At 45.6% G+C, this 21,925-nt stretch overlaps 1 protein-coding gene across 3 annotated transcripts; it reads left to right on the forward strand.

Moving 5' to 3' along the window:
- The first annotated feature begins 3,527 nt into the window (after positions 1–3,527).
- LOC122943488 lies at positions 3,528–8,789 on the forward strand. Of its 3 annotated transcripts, XM_044301276.1 has the most exons (3): positions 3,528–4,112; positions 5,681–5,804; positions 6,922–8,789. In XM_044301276.1, exon 3 carries the CDS (start codon positions 7,165–7,167, stop codon positions 8,077–8,079), a length of 915 nt encoding a protein of 304 aa, XP_044157211.1. In that variant the 5' UTR covers positions 3,528–4,112; positions 5,681–5,804; positions 6,922–7,164; the 3' UTR covers positions 8,080–8,789. The 3 variants fall into 3 exon arrangements, with proteins under 3 accessions (XP_044157211.1, XP_044157203.1, XP_044157220.1); XM_044301268.1 differs by having other exon boundaries at positions 3,528–5,804; XM_044301285.1 differs by lacking the exon at positions 5,681–5,804.
- The last annotated feature ends 13,136 nt before the right edge of the window (positions 8,790–21,925 follow it).

Below are 21,925 nucleotides of genomic sequence, written 5' to 3' on the forward strand. Positions count from 1 at the left end.
GCCCGTGTGTGTCAGGACCACACAGACTGTACTGTGCCCACTGCCCACCACTTATATAGGGTGGCACAGAACCTTGCACGCATAGTACCACTTATCTAAAAAAAAAAATTACAGGTAGAGGCAGGCCACCCCGCAGGGGCTGTCGTGGTGCTGTGATTTCCACTGGCCCTGGAATAATGCCCAGTGTTTAGAGGCCACGTACCCTGAACCCCCAAAATTCTGAGAAAATAGTTGACTGGCGTACACAGGACACCCAATTTTCAACAGCTTCCGCCAAGAACCTTGACGCATCATCCTCCTCCAGCTCAGCTTTGGTCACCTGCTCTCAAGTTACCACTCTCCCGCCCGCCGCCACCACCACCACTACCACCACAGCCACTTCACTTGATCCCTCAGAGGAGTTATTTACACATCAGTTGGATGAAATTAGTGATGCACAACAATTATTGCCAGGGGATGTAGATAACAGGGCTATGTCTCAGTCAGGCAGCATTATACACATGGACGTACAGTGTGATGATGATGATGTTGTACCCGCTGCTGCTTCCTTTGCTGAGGTGTCAGATACAAGTGAAGTGGTTGATGGTGACAATGTGTCCATGGATGCCACGTGGGTCCCTGCTTCAAAGAGAAGAAGAAGAGGGGGAAAGTTCAGAAGGGGAGACAGAGAGAAGGAGGAGACAAGTTGGAAGCAGAGGGAGGTTGTCGCAAGGAGCTAGTGGCACAGTCAGACAGCATGTATCGGCACCCGGGGTCAGCCAGACAGCACGCCAATCAACACATGCTGTTGCCACCACCAGAATGCAGTTCATTGCAAACCTTAGCAGTGTGGCATTTTTTGTGTGTGTCTGCCTCTGACAACAGCGATGCCATTTGCAACCTGTGCCAAAAGAAACTGAGTCGTGGGAAGTCCAACACCCACCTCAGTACAACTGCTTTGCGAAGGCACATAATCTCACATCACAAACGCCAATGGGATCAACACATGAGTACAAGCAGCACACAAACTCAATGCCACCATCCTCCTCCTGGTCCAGCATCTTCAGCCACGTCAACCACTGCTGTCCTCCTTGCCCCCTCTCAACCACCCGCCACTCCGCCTCTCACCTTTAGCAGTTCCATCTCATCTGCCCACAGTCAGGTGTCTGTAAAGCAAATGTTTGAGCGTAAGAAGCCAATGTGACAGAGTCACCCCCTTGCCCGGCGTCTGACAGCTGGCTTGACGGAACTCTTAGCCCACCAGCTTTTACCATACCAGCTGGTGGAGTCTGAGGCCTTCAAAAAAATGTGTCGCTATTGGGACACCACAGTGGAAGGTACCCGGACGATTTTTTTATTTTTTTAAAGGCAATCCCAAACCTCCACTCAGTGATTGAAAAGGAAGTCATGGCATCTCTGGCATACAGTGTTGGGGCAAGGGTCCATCTGACCACTGATACCTGGTCTGGTCACGGTCAGGGCAGGGCAGGTATATAACCTACACTGCGCATTGGGTCAACCTGCTGACAGCTGCCAAGCATGGAATGCGTGGCTCTGCAGCGGAGTTGGTGACACTGCCACGACTTGCAGGCAGGCCTACTGCCACCTCCTCTACTCCTCCTACTCCATCCCCTTCCATAACCTCCTCGGCTGAGTCCTCTTCTGCTGCGGCGTCTGGCTGCACATCAACTGAATCCCCCCAGCTCCTCAGGGGCTATTCCACATCCCGGATACGACAGTGTCACGCTGTCTTGGGGTTGACTTGCCTGAAAGCAGAGAGCCACACCGGACCAGCACTCCTGTCCGCCCTGAACACACAGGTGGATCAGTGGCTGACCCCGAACCAACTGGAGATCGGCAAAGTGGTGTGTGACAATGGAAGCAATTTGTTGGCGGCATTGAATTTGAGCAAGTTGTCACATGTGCCGTGCATGGCACATGTGTTGAATCTCATTGTACAACGCTTTGTATCTAAGTACCCAACGACTTTCAGGATCTCCTCAAGCAGGCCAGGAAGGTTTGTGGCCATGTCAGGCGTTCCTATACGGCTATGGCGCACTTTTCAGACATTCAGCGCAGAAACATGCCAGTGAGGCACTTGATTTGCGACAGCCCGATACGTTGGAATTCAACACTCCTAATGTTCGACCGCCTGCTCCAACAAGAAAAAGCCATCAACGAGTATTTGTATGACCGGGGTGCTAGGACAGCCTCTGCGGAGCTGGGAATTTTTTTGCCACGTTACTGGACGCTCATGCGCAATGCCTGTAGGCTCATGCGTCCTTTTGAGGAGGTGACAAACCTAGTCAGTGGCACCGAAGGCACCATCAGCGACCTCATCCCATTTGTTTTCTTCCTGGAGCGTGCCCTGCGAAGAGCGCTGGATCAGGCTGTAGATGAGCGTGAAGAGGAAAAGGAAGAGTTGTGGTCACCATCACCACCAGAAACAGCCTTGTCATCATCGCTTGCCAGACCTGCGGCAACGCTGGAAGAGGAGGAAGAGGAGTCAGAGGAGGAATGTGGCTTTGAGGAGGAGGAAGACCAACCACAGCAGGCATCCCAGGGTGCTCGTTGTTGTCACCTATCTGGGACCCGTGGTGTTGTACGTGGCTGGGGGGAAGAACAGACCATCAATGACATCAGTGAGGACGAGGAACGGGAAATGAGTAGCTCGGCATCCAACCTTGTGCAAATGGGGTCTTTCATGCTGTCATGTCTGTTGAGGGACCCTAGTATAAAAAGGATGAAGGAGAACGACCTGTACTGGGTGGCCACACTACTAGACCCCCGGCATAAGCAGAAAGTGGCAGAAATGTTACCAAATTACCGGAAGTCAGAAAGGATGCAGCAGTTCAAAACCAAACTAAAAAAATATGCTTTACACAGCTTATAAGCGGGATGTCACAGCACAACAGGAATCTAACAGGGGAAGAGGGGAAAGTAATCCTCCTCCTACCACGACCACGGCGGCAAGGACAGGACGGTTTAGAGATGTATTGTTGATGGAAGACATGCAGAGCTTTTTCAGTCCTTCACATCACCACAGCCCTTCGGGATCCAGCCTTAGAGAACTACTCGACCGACAGGTAGCAGACTACCTCGCCTTAACTGCAGATATTGACACTCTGAGGAGCGATGAACCCCTTGACTACTGGGTGTGCAGGCTAGAACTGTGGCCTGAACTATCCCAGTTTGCGATAGAACTTCTGGCCTGCCCCGCTTCAAGTGTCCTGTCAGAAAGGACCTTCAGTGCAGCAGGAGGCATTGTCACTGACAAAAGAAGTCACCTCGGTCAAAAAAGTGTTGATTACCTCACCTTCATTAAGATGAAAAAGGCATGGATCCCGAAGGGACTGACAGTGGGGGATACGTTTGACTAACAGTCATAGGGTGTCACAGCACATTGCTCCGTGCACGTGCAGTGCCCCAACTTGGGAGTAAGAGGATTGACCAAGCTGCTTTTTCCATCTCCCGGCTCCTAAAATCAATTCAGTTTGGTGTATCAGAGTTTGGTCTGTCACTGTGAAGGCAGTCGAAGGTACTGTGATGTAAATCTGATACGAATGTGTGTATGACTGGAGGGCTATAGGAAAAGGGCCCCCCATAGTTATATAAAGGATAGGTAGACAGGAATTCCTTTTACATCTTAGGTAATGCTGATCGTCTCATAAGAAACCATTCTACAAGAATATTAGGTTACTGCAGTTCATAAAGACATGTTGTGGGAACTGTAATCATCTACTGATAACGAAAAATAGCTCATACCAGCAATCATACAATTGGTTCATAGGGACACCGCCCGTTGAAAACAGAGTACTGAGCATGCGTAGAACGTGATACTCTTATATAATAGTATGTTGCAATGCGCGTAATAGTAAGCGCGCACAAACAGTACTTAACTATAACTAGTGCTGTTCATGAGGAAATGGCTACAAGCCATCCAATCATAATGAAGCTCATGACTGAGCATCCCCAGGATGCAACAAGATGATGGGTGGAGTTATGGGCATATAGGCAGAGGATCTTTCCCATTTGGTTGGGACTGTTCCACTGCTGACGAGCCGTGTGATGTGTATGCGCTGCCTCCTGATGAATCGCTGGTCCCCCGATATGGAGTGATGATGCAATATCCGGTAATGTATTGATTCTTACTCTATGATTGATTTATCCACGATTTCACTGTATACTCTAGAAAACTGTATAGTGACCTAAGTATTCATATAATAAATCATTAATAACAGAGAGAAGTTGTATGCTGTGTGTTTCCTAGTTGGGAAGCTAGTGAGAGGAAAGGTGAGGCCTTAGCATCGCCAAAAACATGGCAATACATTAATTGGCGACGAGGATGGGATTTGACCTTTTATAACATATTGTTTGGGGCAGGGGAATCCAGGGGAGTAATTTGTAGAAATTTGGCATGTTGCCAGAAGTAAGGGGCAATTGATACATAAGCTCGTAAAATTGCCCCTGAAGGATATTTTGACTTGAAACTTGGTATCTGAACAAATCATCCGGTAATGCACCGATTAGATTAAGACAGGAGTAGGAAGCTCCTCCTTTCCAGTTTCAAAGCAAAATATCTTGGAAACTAAAAACAATTTATCTGTCGGAGGTTGTCTTAAAACGTTCCAAGTAACAAGGGACACCTCTGAGCACAGCCCCACCCATTTTGGCAAAAAGCCAAAAATATAACAGTATGTTTAAGAAAAAGGCCAAATCCCAGAAAGAACCCGTGGAGATCCCCGGCTGGACCGAGGCTCCCTATAATATAATAGCAACAGAATTAGCTGGTCACGGGTTAGCGGAATCATGGGATAAACAGTTAAAAGAATCAAATCCGGTGGATGTAGTTCAAGTACTTGAGAAACTCCCAGCGAAAGCTGGTGATGCAGTTACCCTGGCTCGAAGGAGCTGGGTGTTGGCATCTGCATATCGTGGAGTGCACAGCGATTGCAGAAGGCAATTCAAGATCAGAGGCGCGCGGAACAGGCTCCGTTGGAAGCCGAGGGGCGTGCTCTGATGTTGGAATGTAGTGGAAAACTGTTGAAAGACAAGTTGACCCACTATCAGACTATAGCAGAGAACTCTGCTGTATACATAGCGGCGAATAAATATAAGAAAAGAAGGGGTAGGATTAACAAGAATAAAGTTTATAAACATATAGCTGCCGCTAGTGTGGATCGGGACCCTAGTAGATGGGATGGGGATATCTGGGATTCAGACTCGGATGATTGGGATGATTGTCCCGATGGTCCTGATTGTCCTGATCCAGTGATGGATCCCCCATCTGCTAAGGCATTTCCGGTGCTACGTAGGAAGGAAAAAACTACCTTAGGACCGGAAATAAGGGAAAAAAAAATAGGGTAAGAGTGTGGCATACAACCCTCGGTTGTCTGCTACACTCACAGCAGAAGGGGATGGCATGAGTAGTCAATATGCGGAACTCATGGCTGTTTTCCTTGCCCTGAAAAAAGAACAGGGAGATCAATGTCATATTTTCACAGACTCATGGTCGGTAGCTAATGGCTTGGCTACTTGGTTAATGGGCTGGAAAAAACATGATTGGGTTATACATGGAAAGGAAATCTGGGGAAAACAAATTTGGCAGGAAATAGAGGAGATAGAACTAACACTACTGTTTTCCATGTTGATGCTCATATGCCGATAGACTCTCTTAAACGTTTGTTTAATTCCCAAGCAGATGCGGCAACGGCCATATCCACTATATCCAAGTCAGAGGATAGAGAGACTGAGTCATGGCTGGAAGGTACAGCCGTTTGGGCTCACCAAAAAAGTAGACATCTTGGAGAAAAGGCCACTTACAGGTGGGCGCAGGAGAGAGGCATTCCACTAACAGGAGACATGATCAAGCAGGTCATACAAACAGATAATGGGTCTCATTTTACAGGGAAGGAAATAAAACAGTTTGCTTTAGAAAACAACATTGAATGGGTATATCACAGTGATGGCTAACCTTGGCACTCCAGCTGTGGTGAAACTACGACTCCCAGCATGCTCCATTTATTTCTATAGAGTTCTGAGAGCAACCAAGCAAGGGGGGCATCTTGGGAGTTGTAGTTTTACCACAGCTGGAGTGCCAAGGTTAGCCATCACTGGTATATCACATGCCCTATTACCCACAGGCTGCTGGTCTCATTGAGCGAATGAATGGGTTGCTCAAAGGAGCATTGAAAAAAAATGACCTCAGATGGTAAATACGGGCAATGGAGAGATAATCTTTCCTCGGCCCCTCAGTCGCTCAATAATAGACCACTAACAGAATCCACTACCCCTTTAATGAGAATGTTGACGCCAAGTCTTACTATAGGTAAATTAACTATAGAATTTATTGAATATTGGACAATTAATGAAGAAGCTCAGGTCCCTTTTAGGGGAACATCAAAATCTGCAGGGTTGGACCTGCACTCACTGGAGGTGACGGTAGTAAATCCAGGAGTCACTAAGATAATTCCTACTGGAATCGGGGTAAAAATTCCCTCAGGACATTATGGACAGTTGGCCACTAGATCCAGTTATGCTCTAAAAAGTTTAATAGTGGTTGGAGGGGTAATTGATGAAGACTACCAAGGAGAAGTCAAAGTTGTACTCATAAATCTGGGTAAAATGGATGCTATAATATCAAAAAGAGATAGGGTGGCACAATTGCTATTAATCCCAATATATATAGCACAGATAAAAGAAACAACAGCCCCCAAGGAACTAACTATGAGGGGACAGAAAGGATTTGGATCCACTAATGAAATTAGTGTAGGTGCTAAAATTTGGATTCAAGATGTAAACGGACCTCCGTCACCTGCTGAAGTAATAGCGGTTGGCAAGGACCGTGCTCTACTCGTGATGAGGCCTGGAGTAGAGAAGTGGGAATATATCCCACAGGAAAAATGCTACTTAAGGGAATAATGCTGTATTCTTGACTTACAGAATCCACTAAGACATTGTGGCATCGCCCTTGGTCTCCTTGGTATCGTGTGGTTGGCATCCTACGCAGACGGTAATACACCCGGACACAAGCTGAGCCTGGCTGAATCCAGAAATTGGACGTGGGGATGGAGAAACTATTCTAAAACCAGGAAATAGGACAGTGTTACATGTGAAGCCAATTGACTCTGCATTTGTTCTTTGCAAACCCTACAGCAGCAACAACAGAAAGGGTTGTTCCAAACCATGTTGTTGACGGGGAATGAGGAAGTTTGGAGGACCGTGTTTAACTCTTTTGTAAGGGAAAAACACTGGCTGGACACCAAAGCGCCTAAAATAAGGTGTAATGATACGTCCTGCACCGGTAAATTGGTCTACTACAATGTGACTAAAAGTAATATAATGTGTAAGTTTGTAGTATTACCAATGTTAATGGGCCCAGAAGGTAATCAACATTTTTGGGTACCTACATTTTATGGACAAGTAATTGATAGCAATAATAGCACACATGATTTAACTTTCTGTGATGACACTCTTGAAGGTAAAATCTGTAAGTTACAGTCTGCTGTATATGAGCCTTGCTTGTTACAGAACACTGTAAATAAATGCGAGTGGACCATAATGCCTACGTCATACCGATGGATGGTTGAAGTAGCACCCCAGGTGATATGCGTAGTGACAGATCGTCAGGTGGTCCCTAAAATGAGGGTGCCTTTTGCAGGATGCATACACAACATCACGGTTATTCAATGGGAAAATGAAACTTTTATGTTAAATCCAGATAATGAGCTAAGCACCAAGGTGTTATGGCAAGACACGGCTTTAGAAGTCCCTAATTGGGATCTAAATTTGACTAGACTGAAAGCAATTACAAATTTGAACAGGAGTATCACGGGACACAAGCTCTTTACTATGGTAGTGTCTGATAAAATAGTAAAAGTAGGATCCGCCATAGCGGACGCTACATCCCATCATTGGTGGGACATATTCATGGGGTATTCCCCATCAGCCAGGACTACCATGGATTGGGTGGTTCACCCCTTGTTGGTAGTCATGATAGTAGTAATTGTACTATCTATTTGGAATTGTTATGTAGCCTACGGTATATGTTGTAAAAAACGAAAAATGATAATGGTTTCCTATACCAACGGTCAGCATTAAGGACCGAATGTGATGTAAATCTGATACGAATGTGTGTATGACTGGAGGGCTATAGGAAAAGGGCCCCCCATAGTTATATAAAGGATAGGTAGACAGGAATTCCTTTTACATCTTAGGTAATGCTGATCGTCTCATAAGAAACCATTCTACAAGAATATTAGGTTACTGCAGTTCATAAAGACATGTTGTGGGAACTGTAATCATCTACTGATAACGAAAAATAGCTCATACCAGCAATCATACAATTGGTTCATAGGGACACCGCCCGTTGAAAACAGAGTACTGAGCATGCGTAGAACGTGATACTCTTATATAATAGTATGTTGCAATGCGCGTAATAGTAAGCGCGCACAAACAGTACTTAACTATAACTAGTGCTGTTCATGAGGAAATGGCTACAAGCCATCCAATCATAATGAAGCTCATGACTGAGCATCCCCAGGATGCAACAAGATGATGGGTGGAGTTATGGGCATATAGGCAGAGGATCTTTCCCATTTGGTTGGGACTGTTCCACTGCTGACGAGCCGTGTGATGTGTATGCGCTGCCTCCTGATGAATCGCTGGTCCCCCGATATGGAGTGATGATGCAATATCCGGTAATGTATTGATTCTTACTCTATGATTGATTTATCCACGATTTCACTGTATACTCTAGAAAACTGTATAGTGACCTAAGTATTCATATAATAAATCATTAATAACAGAGAGAAGTTGTATGCTGTGTGTTTCCTAGTTGGGAAGCTAGTGAGAGGAAAGGTGAGGCCTTAGCATCGCCAAAAACATGGCAATACAGGTACCCGGACAATTTTTTTTTTTCACAAATGGTAATCTCTGATATGGGAAGTAACAGGGATTAAACTGATGAGAATAGTACTACAGAAAATACCACTCATATTGGGTGTGACAGTAAATTGCACGATGCAGTGACCGTGGCGTGGATTCAAACAAAGGGGAGGGAGCCAGCATTTTTTTAACCATCTCCCCGTTAGAAAAATCAATTTAATAAATGGACCCCAGATTGGGGACGTCACGTAACAGGGATTAAACTGATGAGAATAGTACTACAGAATATACCACTCATATCGGGAGTGACAGTAAATTGCACGGCGCAGACGCAGTGACCCTGGCATGGATTCAAACAAAGGGGAGGGAGCAAGCGTTTTTTTAACCATCTCCTGTTTGAAAAATCTATTCAAGTCACCTTTCGGGGACCCTTGGTGTTGTACGTGGCTGGGTGGAGGAAGAAACCTTCAATGACATCAACGGGACATGGCTAGCTTGGTATCCAACCTTGTGCAAATGGGAAGTTTGCGGTTGGGCAAATGGACTGTTTGCGGTTGTTTGCGGTGCATTAAAAGGGGAGTTTGGTCTGTCAATGTCTGTGAAGCGGGCGTAACCCTTACACTACCTGATCGATACAACATCATACCTGATTGTATAAACACACTGGATATTTTAAACCACGTTGTTCAAAAAATAAATAGGATTGTTAGGTGATTTATGCCCTTTATGGATTAAAATCCAACTCTGCATCAACTATGTAATTTTCCATGGTAGTTTTGCCATGGATCCCCCTCCGGCATGCCACAGTCCAGGTGTTAGTCCCCTTGAAACAACTTTTCCATCACTACTGTGGCTAGAAAGAGTCCCTGTGGGTTTTTTAAATTCGCCTGCCTTTTGAAGTCAATGGCGGTTCGCGAACATTTGCAGAAATTCGGGTTTGCCGTTCGCGAACGGAAAATTTTTTGTTCGCGACATCTCTAAACCTCAGTTGAACACTGCTAAAAAAATGAAATAAAAACTGTGTTAAATACACCTTTTTTGGCACATTACATCACTAAAAGTGCAGCACCAAGCGATCAAAAAGGCGTATGACCCACAAAATAGTACCAATATAACCGTCACCTCATTACGCAAAAAATGAGCCCCTACCTAAAACAGTCGGCCAAAAAATAAAACAAATATTACTCTTAAAATATGGAGACATTATAACATTAAATGTTTTTGGTTCCAAATGACTGGCACACTAAACATATGGAGAGAGATGGCTAGGTTCAAAACAGCAGAATTTATTAACATGCAAATAAATGTCTAGGGCAGAATCAAAACGTATATATGATTTTGGCAGCCTCATACCCAGGGGATTAAATGCCGACCTGGAAATATTCTATGACACTCCTTAACGCCTGATGACGTACATGTACAATTTCTATGAGGATATTGTGGCGTCCGCTCCTCTTCCAATGGAGGATCGCATGTCTGGCTGTCTATCAGCACTGCGATCCTCCCTCGGAGAAGAGCGCATGCCCCCTTTTCCATCTAGCAAGATGTTCCTTCGCAAAAACTGAATATTCCAAAAATCTATACTACGGATCAATATGAATAGAGATTTTAATGTTCCGCACATGGGTGATAAATTAATGTTCCTTATGCGCATGACTAATCGATATAAAAGCATAAAAGGGGCAGATACCAAGGGAAGACATAACTACATGCATAAATATGTGTGAATTAACGAAAACATAAAAATCCACATTGTGTATAGATTTAGTGAATGTGTTACATTATTGTTAATATTTTATGGTGGGTCAGAGGAACTCTGAGATTTTGTGCTGGCCCTGAATAGCAACGACATTGGTTTGCGGTTTACCTTTGAGTCTGACCCCTGCACTATCCCTTTTTTGGACGTTCGGATAACGAAAGAGGGTGAGAAACTCTCTGCGAATATGTACAGAAAGGAAACCGCAACCAACTCGCTGCTACACTGGGAAAGTCACCATCCCACACCACTTAAACGTGGCATACCCAGGGGCCAATACCTCCGTGCTCGGAGAAACTGTTCCGAGAATGAGGCATTTCAGGGTGAGGCCAAAAAGCTCCAGATGAGATTCGAAGAGAGGGGCTACCCCCGAACGGTCCTCACTGGCGCTTTTCAGAATGCCCTGGACAAAAAACGCAATGTACTTCTCATCCCGAAACCTAGGACAGAAAGTGGACAACAATTAATACGACTCATTTCCACTTTTGACTCAGCAAACAGCCAAGTGGTCTCAATCCTCAAAAGGTACTGGCCCATTTTGCATATGGACCCTGATCTTAGGGATGTGCTAACTGCCCAACCGAGTGTTACATATAGACGGGGGAGGAGCCTCAAAGACCGGCTGGTCCATAGCCACTATACAACACCTAGTGGAGTCGGGACCTGGCTCGATCGAAAGCCATGTGGCATGTTCAAATGCGGCTCGTGTAAGGCATGCGCATTTATCTCTACTGCAAAATCTATTAAATGCTCAGTCACTGGTCAGATATATAAAATTAGGGATTTTGTTTTTAACTGTAAGAGCAAAGGAGTAGTATATATTTGTCAATGTCCGTGTCCTATGGACTACATAGGAAAACCAATCAGAGAAGTCAGACGGCGGATATGCGAGCATGTGAACGATGTGGCAAAGAAAAACATCACTCCGGTCGCATCACACATCAATGATGTCCATGGCGGTGACCCTAACTGCCTGAGGTTTTCTATTTTGGAGGCTATCCCTCCCTCTCCAAGGGGTGGGGACTGGGATCGCAAGATTCTTCAAAAAGAGTGCGTTTGGATCCACCGTTTTAAATCCCAGGCACCCCTTGGGATCAATGAGAGACTCACTTTCTCATGCTTCTTATAAACATGGTGGAGGAGATTGTGTTCAGTCTGTTCTCCCTGAATAGGAATAAGCTTGCCCGGTAACAAAAAATACGTAAGTCCAGATGAAATTATTGGATACTTTTTGTATCCTAAAATTAATTGTTAAGCGTCTTTTATCAAATTTACGTGTAGTGCTGTCCATCATCAAGGACATGCACTTTAAGTGAAATAGTGTGTAACATAATCTTAATTATCTAGATATGGCGCACACCCATCTTTCCCCTCCATATATCTCATCCTCCTTGATATGTGACTCACATAATATTACCTGCGCTTTTCCAGTAGAAGATCAGCCACCTTACATATATAGGCTTCGTCTTCTTCTTGTTTCATGCATGAACAATAAATAATCTATGAGGCAGGGAATATGCTGTCTGTATCCTTTGATTATTGTCCACTTGCACACTGCAACCTCCTATGAACAGTGGCGACTCTAGGAACAATATATAGGGGGGGCACAAAGATACCACAGTCAAAAATGGGGGGGGCACAAACAAAATAAGTATATATCAATAAGATTACAAAATACGAGAGAATTGCGATATGCAGGGATACAGTTATAATAAAGCAATTTACTTACAAAAGAAGCTATTCAGTCGTCTGCAGTGCCGTCCTCTGCTTGCTTCCACGGATTCTTTCCCCTTCTTTCTGTCTCTCGTCAGTGCACAGGCGCACTGTTATGGTGGATCTGTGGAAGACACACTGTTATGGGGGCATCTGTGGATGACACATTATGCCTCTCATTAGCCCTCATTATGCCTCTCATATCAGCCCCCATATCAGCCCTTATGCCTCATTAGCCCCCATATCAGCCCTTATGCCTCATTAGCCCCCATATCAGCCCTTATGCCTCATTAGCCCCCATATCAGCCCTTATGCCTCATTAGCCCCCATTATGCCTCTTATTAGCCCCACTATGCCTCTTATTAGCCCCATATGCCTCCTATTAGCCCCCATATGCCTCCTATTAGCCCCCATATGCCTCCTATTAGCCCCATATGCCTCCTATTAGCCCCCATATGCCTCCTATTAGCCCCCATATGCCTCCTATTAGCCCCATATGCCTCCTATTAGCCCCATATGCCTCCTATTAGCCCCATATGCCTCCTATTAGCCCCCATATGCCTCCAATTAGCCCCATATGCCTCCAATTAACCCCCATATGCCTCCTATTAGCCCCCATATGCCTCCAATTAGCCCCCATATGCCTCCAATTAGCCCCCATATGCCTCCTATTAGCCCCCATATGCCTCCTATTAGCCCCCATATGCCTCCTATTAGCCCCCATATGCCTCCTATTAGCCCCCATATGCCTCCTATTAGCCCCCATATGCCTCATATTAGCCCCATATGCCTCCTATTAGCCCCATATGCCTCCTATTAGCCCCATATGCCTCCAATTAGCCCCATATGCCTCCAATTAGCCCCCATATGCCTCCAATTAGCCCCCATATGCCTCCTATTAGCCCCCATATGCCTCCTATTAGCCCCCATATGCCTCATATTAGCCTCATATGCCTCCTATTAGCCCCCATATGCCTCCTATTAGCCCCCATATGCCTCATATTAGCCCCATATGCCTCCTATTAGCCCCATATGCCTCCTATTAGCCCCCATATGCCTCCAATTAGCCCCATATGCCTCCAATTAGCCCCCATATGCCTCCAATTAGCCCCCATATGCCTCCTATTAGCCCCCATATGCCTCCTATTAGCCCCATTATGCCTCATATTAGCCCCCATATGCCTCCTATTAGCCCCATATGCCTCCTATTAGCCCCATATGCCTCCTATTAGCCCCATATGCCTCCTATTAGCCCCATATGCCTCCTATTAGCCCCAAATATGCCTCCAATTATCCCCCAAATATGCCACCAATTAGCCCCCATATGCCTCCAAATGCCCCCATATGCCTCCAATTAGCCCCCAAATATGCCTCCAATTAGCCCCCATATGCCTCCAAATGCCCCATATGCCTCCAATTAGCCCCCATAATGCCCCCAGCAGCCACATTTTCTATAAAATAAAAAATAAAAACACTTACCTCTCCTGCTCCTGGACGGACGCCGCCTGCCATTTTCTCCTCAGTCGACTGTGCTCTAAACTGGCGCGCACAGCGTGAGGTCACAGAGCGACCTTACGCTGTGCGCAGCCCTGCACAGCCGACAGCCGAGGACCAGGAAGTGGTGAGTACAGAGCGTTCACCACTTCCTGGTCCTTCGGTACTAATGAGCGCTTCCATAATGGAAGCGCTCATTAGTATTCACTCTGGGGAATCAGCGGGGGGGCACCCGGGGGGGCAAGGGACAACATAGGGGGGGCAATTGCCCCCCCTCGCCCCCCTCTAGCGACGCCACTACCTATGAATACGTGGCTAGAATGCACTAATGACGCGTTATAGGTATATAATATACCTGTGTCTGATAGTGGATTTTTTTACCCCCTACTTTTTCCACTAACTTTATTTTTGTAAAAGGACGCTTTATTTTTCTAATTGAAAATATATTATTTTTTTTTAAACCTTTAATTTTGTAACTTTTTTTTTAGTTAATTTTTTGTCCCCCTCTGGGACTTTGACTTTATGGGGTCTGATCCTATTTACAATGCATTAAAATAATTCTGTATTGTAAGGCATTGGCTGCACGTGTATTACCAGTGTAATACAGGGGGCTGGCTATCACAGCCCCTCCCGGAAGGCAGCCCCGATGCCTAAGTAAGGCATCGGGCTACCTTCCCTGCCATTGGATCCCCGTCACAGGAGCGCAGGGACCTTAACCACTTCAGCCCCGCTAGGTGAAACCCCCTTCATGACCAGGCCACTTTTTACACTTCGGCACTACACTCCTTTCACCGTTTATCGCTCGGTCATGCAACTTACCACCCAAATGAATTTTACCTCCTTTTCTTCTCACTAATAGAGCTTTCATTTGGTGGTATTTTATTGCTGCTGACATTTTTACTTTTTTTGTTATTAATCAAAATGTAACAATTTTTTTGCAAAAAAATGACATTTTTCACTTTTAGCTGTGAAATTTTGCAAAAAAACGACATCCATATATACATTTTTCGCTAAATTTATAGTTCTACATGTCTTTGATAAAAAAAAAATGTTTGGGCAAAAAAAAAATGGTTTGGGTAAAAGTTATAGCATTTACAAACTATGGTACAAAAATGTGAATTTCCGCTTTTTGAAACAGCTCTGACTTTCTGAGCACCTGTCATGATTCCTGAGGTTCTACAATGCCCAAACAGTAGAAAACCCCCACAAATGACCCCATTTCGGAAAGTAGACACCCTAAGGTATTCGCTGATGGGCATAGTGAGTTCATAGAACTTTTTATTTTTTGTCACAAGTTAGCGGAAAATGATGATGATTTATTTTTTTTATTACAAAGTCTCATATTGTTGGGGAATGTGTTTTGGGGTGTCATTTTACATATACCCATGCTGGGTGAGAAAAATATCTTGGTCAAATGCCAACTTTGTATAAAAAAATGGGAAAAGTTGTCGTTTGCCAAGATATTTCTCTCACCCAGCATGGGTATATGTAAAATGACACCCCAAAACACATTCCCCAACTTCTCCTGAGTACGGCGATACCACATGTGTGACACTTTTTTGATGCCAAGGTGGGCAAAGGGGCGCATATTCCAAAGTGCACCTTTCGGATTTCACCGGTCATTTTTTACAGATTTTGATTGCAAAGTACTTCTCACACATATGGGCCCCTAAATTGCCAGGGCAGTATAACTACGCCACAAGTGACCCCATTTTGGAAAGAAGACATCCCAAGGTATTCCGTGAGGGGCACTGCGAGTTCCTAGAATTTTTTATTTTTTGTCACAAGTTAGCGGAAAATGATGATTTTTTTTTTTCTCTTTTTTCCTTACAAAGTCTCATATTCCACTAACTTGCGACAAAAAATAAAAAATTCTAGGAACTCGCCATGCCCCTCACGGAATACCTTGGGGTGTCTTCTTTCCAAAATGGGGTCACTTGTGGCGTAGTTATACTGCCCTGGCAATTTAGGGGCCCATATGTGTGAGAAGTACTTTGCAATCAAAATCTGTAAAAAATGACCGGTGAAATCCGAAAGGTGCACTTTGGAATATGCGCCCCTTTGCCCACCTTGGCATCAAAAAAGTGTCACACATCTGGTATCGCCGTACTCAGGAGAAGTTGGGGAATGTGTTTTGGGGTGTCATTTTACATATACCCATGCTGGGTGAGAGAAATATCTTGGCAAACGACAACTTTTCCCATTTTTTTATACAAAGTTGGCATTTGACCAAGATATTTTTCTCACCCAGCATGGGTATATGTAAAATGACACCCCAAAACACATTCCCCAACTTCTCCTGAGTACGGCGATACCAGATGTGTCACACTTTTTTGCTGCCAAGGTGGGCAAAGGGGCACATATTCCAAAGTGCACCTTTCGGATTTTGCAGGCCATTTTTTACACATTTTGATTGCAAAGTACTTCTCACACATATGGGCCCCTAAATTGCCAGGGCAGTATAACTACGCCACAAGTGACCCCATTTTGCAAAGAAGACACCCCAAGGTATTCCGTGAGGGGCACTGCGAGTTCCTAGAATTTTTTTTTTTTGTCACAAGTTAGCGGAAAATGATGATGTTTTTTTTTTTTTTTTTTCTTACAAAGTCTCATATTCCACTAACTTGCGACAAAAAATAAAAAATTCTAGGAACTCACCATGCCCCTCAAAGAATACCTTGGGGTGTCTTCTTTCCAAAATGGGGTCACTTGTGGGGTAGTTATACTGCCCTGGCAATTTAGGGGCCCATATGTGTGAGAAGTACTTTGCAATCAAAATGTGTAAAAAATGGCCTGCAAAATCCGAAAGGTGCACTTTGGAATATGTGCCCCTTTGCCCACCTTGGCATCAAAAAAGTGTCACACATCTGGTATCGCCGTACTCAGGAGAAGTTGGGGAATGTGTTTTGGGGTGCCATTTTACATATACCCATGCTGGGTGAGAGAAATATGTTGGCAAAAGACAACTTTTCCCATTTTTTTATACAAAGTTGGCATTTGACCAAGATATTTATCTCACCCAGTATGGGTATATGTAAAATGACACCCCAAAACACATTCCCCAACTTCTTCTGAGTACGGCGATACCAGATGTGTCACACTTTTTTGCAGCCTAGATGCGCAAAGGTGCCCAAATTTCTTTTAGGAGGGCATTTTTAGACATTTGGATCCCAGACTTCTTCTCACGCTTTAGGGCCCCTAAAAAGCCAGGGCAGTACAAATACCCCACATGTGACCCCACTTTGGAAAGAAGACACCCCAAGGTATCCAATGAGGGGCCTGGCAAGTTCATAGAAATTTTTTTTTTTCGCATAAGTTAGCGGAAATTGATTTTTTTTTGTTTTTTCTCACAAAGTCTCACTTTCCGCTAACTTAGGACAAAAATTTCAATCTTTCATGGACTCAATATGCCCCTCAGCAAATACCTTGGGGTGTCTTCTTTCCAAAATGGGGTCAGTTGTGGGGTGTTTGTACTGCCCTGGCATTTGAGGGTCTCCGCAATCATTACATGTATGGCCAGCATTAGGAGTTTCTGCTATTCTCCTTATATTGAGCATGCAGGTAATGAGATTTTTTTTTCCGTTCAGCCTCTGGGCTGAAAGAAAAAAATGAACGGCACAGATTTCTTCATTCGCATCGATCAATGTGGATGAAAAAATCTCAGCCAAAAAAAAAAAATGGAGGGGAAAGGCGTCTGCCAGGACATAGGAGCTCCGCCCTACATCCATACCCACTTAGCTCGTATGCCCTGGCAAACCAGATTTCTCCATTCGCATCAATCGATGTGGATGAATAAATCATTGCCGGGATTTTTTTTTTTATATATATATATATACATACAAAGTGCTTGCCAAAGCATAGGAACGCCGCCTCCTCCTCAGCTCGTATGCCTCGGCAAACGTATCTGTCACTGCAGAGGAGAAAATCCCGTCTTGCAGCGCCGCATACACCGACTTGCGTGTAATCTGACAGCAGCGCAATGCTTCTGTCAGAATGCACATCGGTGCTGCAGCTAGTAGATCGGTTGGTCCACCTGGAAGGTAAAAAGACAAAAAAGAAAAAACCAGGCCATAACGCAATAATTTTATTAACTTTGGAACAGAACATGTAACTTTAACTTTTGGAACTAAACATTAACCTGTTTGCTTACCTGTTTTTTTTTTTTTTGTTTTTTTACCTTTATAGAACAAACCTCTCCTTCCCCATGGGTCAATGTGCAAAGCGCAAATCGCCCAAAGATGTGGCGAAGTGCGTTATGCACTTTGTCCCATGTGAAAGGAGACGTTTGCAGCAGCTGTGAGTGAATGGGCCCTAATAGCCCTGTGTGCCTATCCTGGTGAGATGATCCCTATGCTAATAGTGTACCTGTGAGTGGTACTTCCGGAAACACTCTCCAAAGCATAGGGCAGGGTGGTCCGGACAGTCAGGACAGAAATAGCGGGTGTCACGCCTTATTCCACTCCTGCTACAGACACGACATTTTTTTCGGGGTGGCGGTCGGTTTGAGGTACCAGCAACGACACTGGGGAAGTGTCGCTCGTGTAGACGGCTAACTACACTGGTGGATGGGGCCACGGAACCTCCTGGATACAGGAGGTTCGCGATGATCTCTTCCTGAAATTTGAGGAAGGATCCAGTTCTCCCAGCCTTACTGTAGAGAACAAAACTATTGTACAGAGCCAATTGAATTAAATATACAGACACCTTCTTATACCAGCGTCTGGTGCGTCGGGAAACTAAATACGGAGCCAACATCTGGTCATTGAAGTCGACCCCTCCCATGTGGAGGTTATAGTCGTGGACTGAGAGGGGCTTTTCAATGACACGGGTTGCTCGCTCAATTTGGATTGTCGTGTCTGCGTGAATGGAGAAGAGCATGTAAACGTCACGCTTGTCTCTCCATTTCACCGCGAGCAGTTCTTCGTTACACAGTGCGGCCCTCTGCCCCCTTGCAAGACGGGTGGTAACGAGCCGTTGGGGGAAGCCCGCGCGACTAGTTCGCGCGGTACCACAGGCGCCAATCCGTTCTAGAAACAAATGCCTAAAGAGGGCCACACTTGTGTAAAAATTGTCCACATAAAGATGGTACCCCTTGCCGAATAAGGGTGACACCAAGTCCCAAACTGTCTTCCCACTGCTCCCCAGGTAGTCAGGGCAACCGACCGGCTCCAGGGTCTGACCTTTTCCCTCATAGACCCGAAATTTGTGGGTATAGCCTGTGGCCCTTTCACAGAGCTTATACAATTTGACCCCATACCGGGCGCGCTTGCTTGGGATGTATTGTTTGAAGCCAAGGCGCCCGGTAAAATGTATTAGGGACTCGTCTATGCAGATGTTTTGCTCTGGGGTATAAATATCTGCAAATTTCAGGTTGAAATGGTCTATGAGGGGCCGAATTTTGTGGAGCCGGTCAAAAGCAGGGTGGCCTCTGGGACGGGAGGTGCTGTTATCACTAAAGTGCAGGAAACGCAGGATGGTCTCAAATCGTGTCCTGGACATAGCAGCAGAGAACATGGGCATGTGATGAATTGGGTTCGTGGACCAATATGACCGCAATTCATGCTTTTTTGTCAGGCCCATGTTGAGGAGGAGGCCCAGAAAAGTTTTAATTTCGGAAACTTGGACTGGTTTCCACCGGAAAGACTGGGCATAAGAGCTTCCCGGGTTAGCGGTTATAAATTGTGTGGCATATCTGTTTGTTTCGGCCACAACTAAGTCTAAAAGCTCCGCAGTCAAGAACAGCTCAAAAAATCCCAGGGCCGAACCGATCTGAGCTGTCTCAACCCGAACTCCAGACTGGGCAGTGAAAGGGAAAACTACGGGTGCGGCGGAAGTTGGGGACTGCCAATCAGGGTTTGCCAGCACCTCTGGGATTCTAGGGGCTCTACGGGCACGTCTTTGCGGTGGCTGCGACGGGGTCACTACTGCACGTGCCACCGTACCAGCTTCAACTGCCCTTCTGGTGCTCGCTACTTCACCAGGTTGTACGGCAGTGCTGGTACTAGGTCCAGGAAGGGCTGGGCTGCTGGTGTATGCCTCACCACGTAATCCGACAGCACCAGCCCCACTCTGCTGCTCTTGAAGCGGATCCTGCGCAACCTGCGGTCTAGCGACACGGGGCCGGGTACGCCTGCTGCTATCAGGGACCTCAGCCTCCTCGTCCGAACTTTGGGTCAGAGAGCCACTGCTTTCTACAGGTTCGTATTCTGACCCGCTGGATTCATCAGATGAGGGTTCCCACTCCTCATCCGACTGGGTCAGAAGCCTGTAGGCCTCTTCAGAAGAATACCCCCTGTTAGACATGTGGGCAACTAAATTTCGGGGTATTCCCTGAGACTACCCAAGAAAAAAAAAGCAAGCCTGTCTTACAAAGGGGAGCCTAGCGAAGTACCGGAGGCCGCTGCGGTTGATAAAAAATATCAAAACTGATTTTTTTATCGCCGCAGTGCGTGTAAAGTGAATGTGCAGTGATCAAAAAAAAAAATAATTTTTGTCACTGCGGTGGGGCGGGCGTGGGCAAACGCACGTGTGGGCGACCGATCAGGCCTGATCGGGCAAACACTGCGTTTTGGGTGGAGGGCGAACTAAAGTGACACTAGTACTATTATAGATCTGACCGTGATCAGTTTTGATCACTTTCAGATACTATAAAAGTACAAATGCTGATTAGCGATACGCTAATCAGCGAATAACGGACTGCGGTGCGGTGGGCTGGGCGCTAACTGATCGCTAACTACCTAACCAAGGGACCTAAACTATACCTAAAACCTAACGGTCAATACCAGTGAAAAAAAAAAAAGTGACAGTTTGCACTGATCACTTTTTTTCCTTTTCACTAGTGATTGACAGGGGCAAGAAGGGGTGATCAAAGGGTTAATTGGGTGCTGGGAGGTGATCTGGGGGCTAAGTGTAGTGTAGTGGGTACTCACAGTTATGATGTGCTCCTCTGCTCCTCTCCTGGAACCAACCGACCAAAAGAAGGAGCAGAGGAGCACAGCAGCCATATAACCCCATCATATTTACTAATATGATGGGTTATCTGGCTGCTGATTAGTTTTTTTGAAAATCATCAACCTGCCAGCCAATTATCGTGGCCGGCAGGTTGATGACGAAGTTCTTCTTTGAATTTCGCCGGCCCGCGATGCGCATGCGCGGGCCGGCATACCCGGAAATCTCGCGTCTCGCGAGAGGACGCACCGGCGCGTCCAGCCAGAACAGCACGACCGCCGCGAAGACGCAATTCTGCGTACGGCGGTCGTGAGGAGGTTAAGGACACCCCACACATGTTTGAAGCTTGCATGTGCTGTGAAGGGCTTAATGGGACGGCATTGGTGATTTCATCGATGCCAGCGCATACAGCAATGGTCCGGCTATCAGTGACTGTTGGACCCCTGCCCCCGATCTGGCAGGCGCAGCTCCTGCACCTGCCCAATCACCATGCAGTACATTTACGTCACTGGGATTTAAGTCACGTCCCGATCTAACGTACATGTACGTCATCGGGCGTTAAGGAGTGTGTGTGATGTAACTAATAGTTTAGTGCTCTCATTAAGAGAAACAAAATAAGAGTATTGCAAGTTTGATACCTTTTAATGGCTAACAAAAATAGAAGTAATGATGTTACACAGCGAGCTTTTGAGACATCACCAGTCTCTTCATCAGGCGTACTACAAGAATATATGAAGAAACAGCAATATACACTCACCTAAAGAATTATTAGGAACACCATACTAATACGGTGTTGGACCCCCTTTTGCCTTCAGAACTGCCTTAATTCTACGTGGCATTGATTCAACAAGGTGCTGATAGCATTCTTTAGAAATGTTGGCCCATATTGATAGGATAGCATCTTGCAGTTAATGGAGATTTGAGGGATGCACATCCAGGGCACGAAGCTCCCGTTCCATCACATCCCAAAAATTCTCTATTGGGTTGAGATCTGGTGACTGTGGGGGCCATTTTAGTACAGTGAACTCATTGTCATGTTCAAGAAACCAATTTGAAATGATTCGAGCTTTGTGACATGGTGCATTACCCTGCTGGAAGTAGCCATCAGAGGATGGGTACATGGTGGTCATGAAGGGATGGACATGGTCA

The sequence above is a fragment of the Bufo gargarizans genome, chromosome 1, assembly GCF_014858855.1.
Source record: "Bufo gargarizans isolate SCDJY-AF-19 chromosome 1, ASM1485885v1, whole genome shotgun sequence".
In the NCBI taxonomy this organism is placed as follows: Eukaryota; Metazoa; Chordata; class Amphibia; order Anura; family Bufonidae; genus Bufo; species Bufo gargarizans.

Coding starts and splice junctions, on each gene's coding strand:
- LOC122943488 (XM_044301268.1), top strand. CDS start 7,165: ATGTTGTTGACGGGGAATGAGGAAGTTTGGAGGACCGTGTTTAACTCT.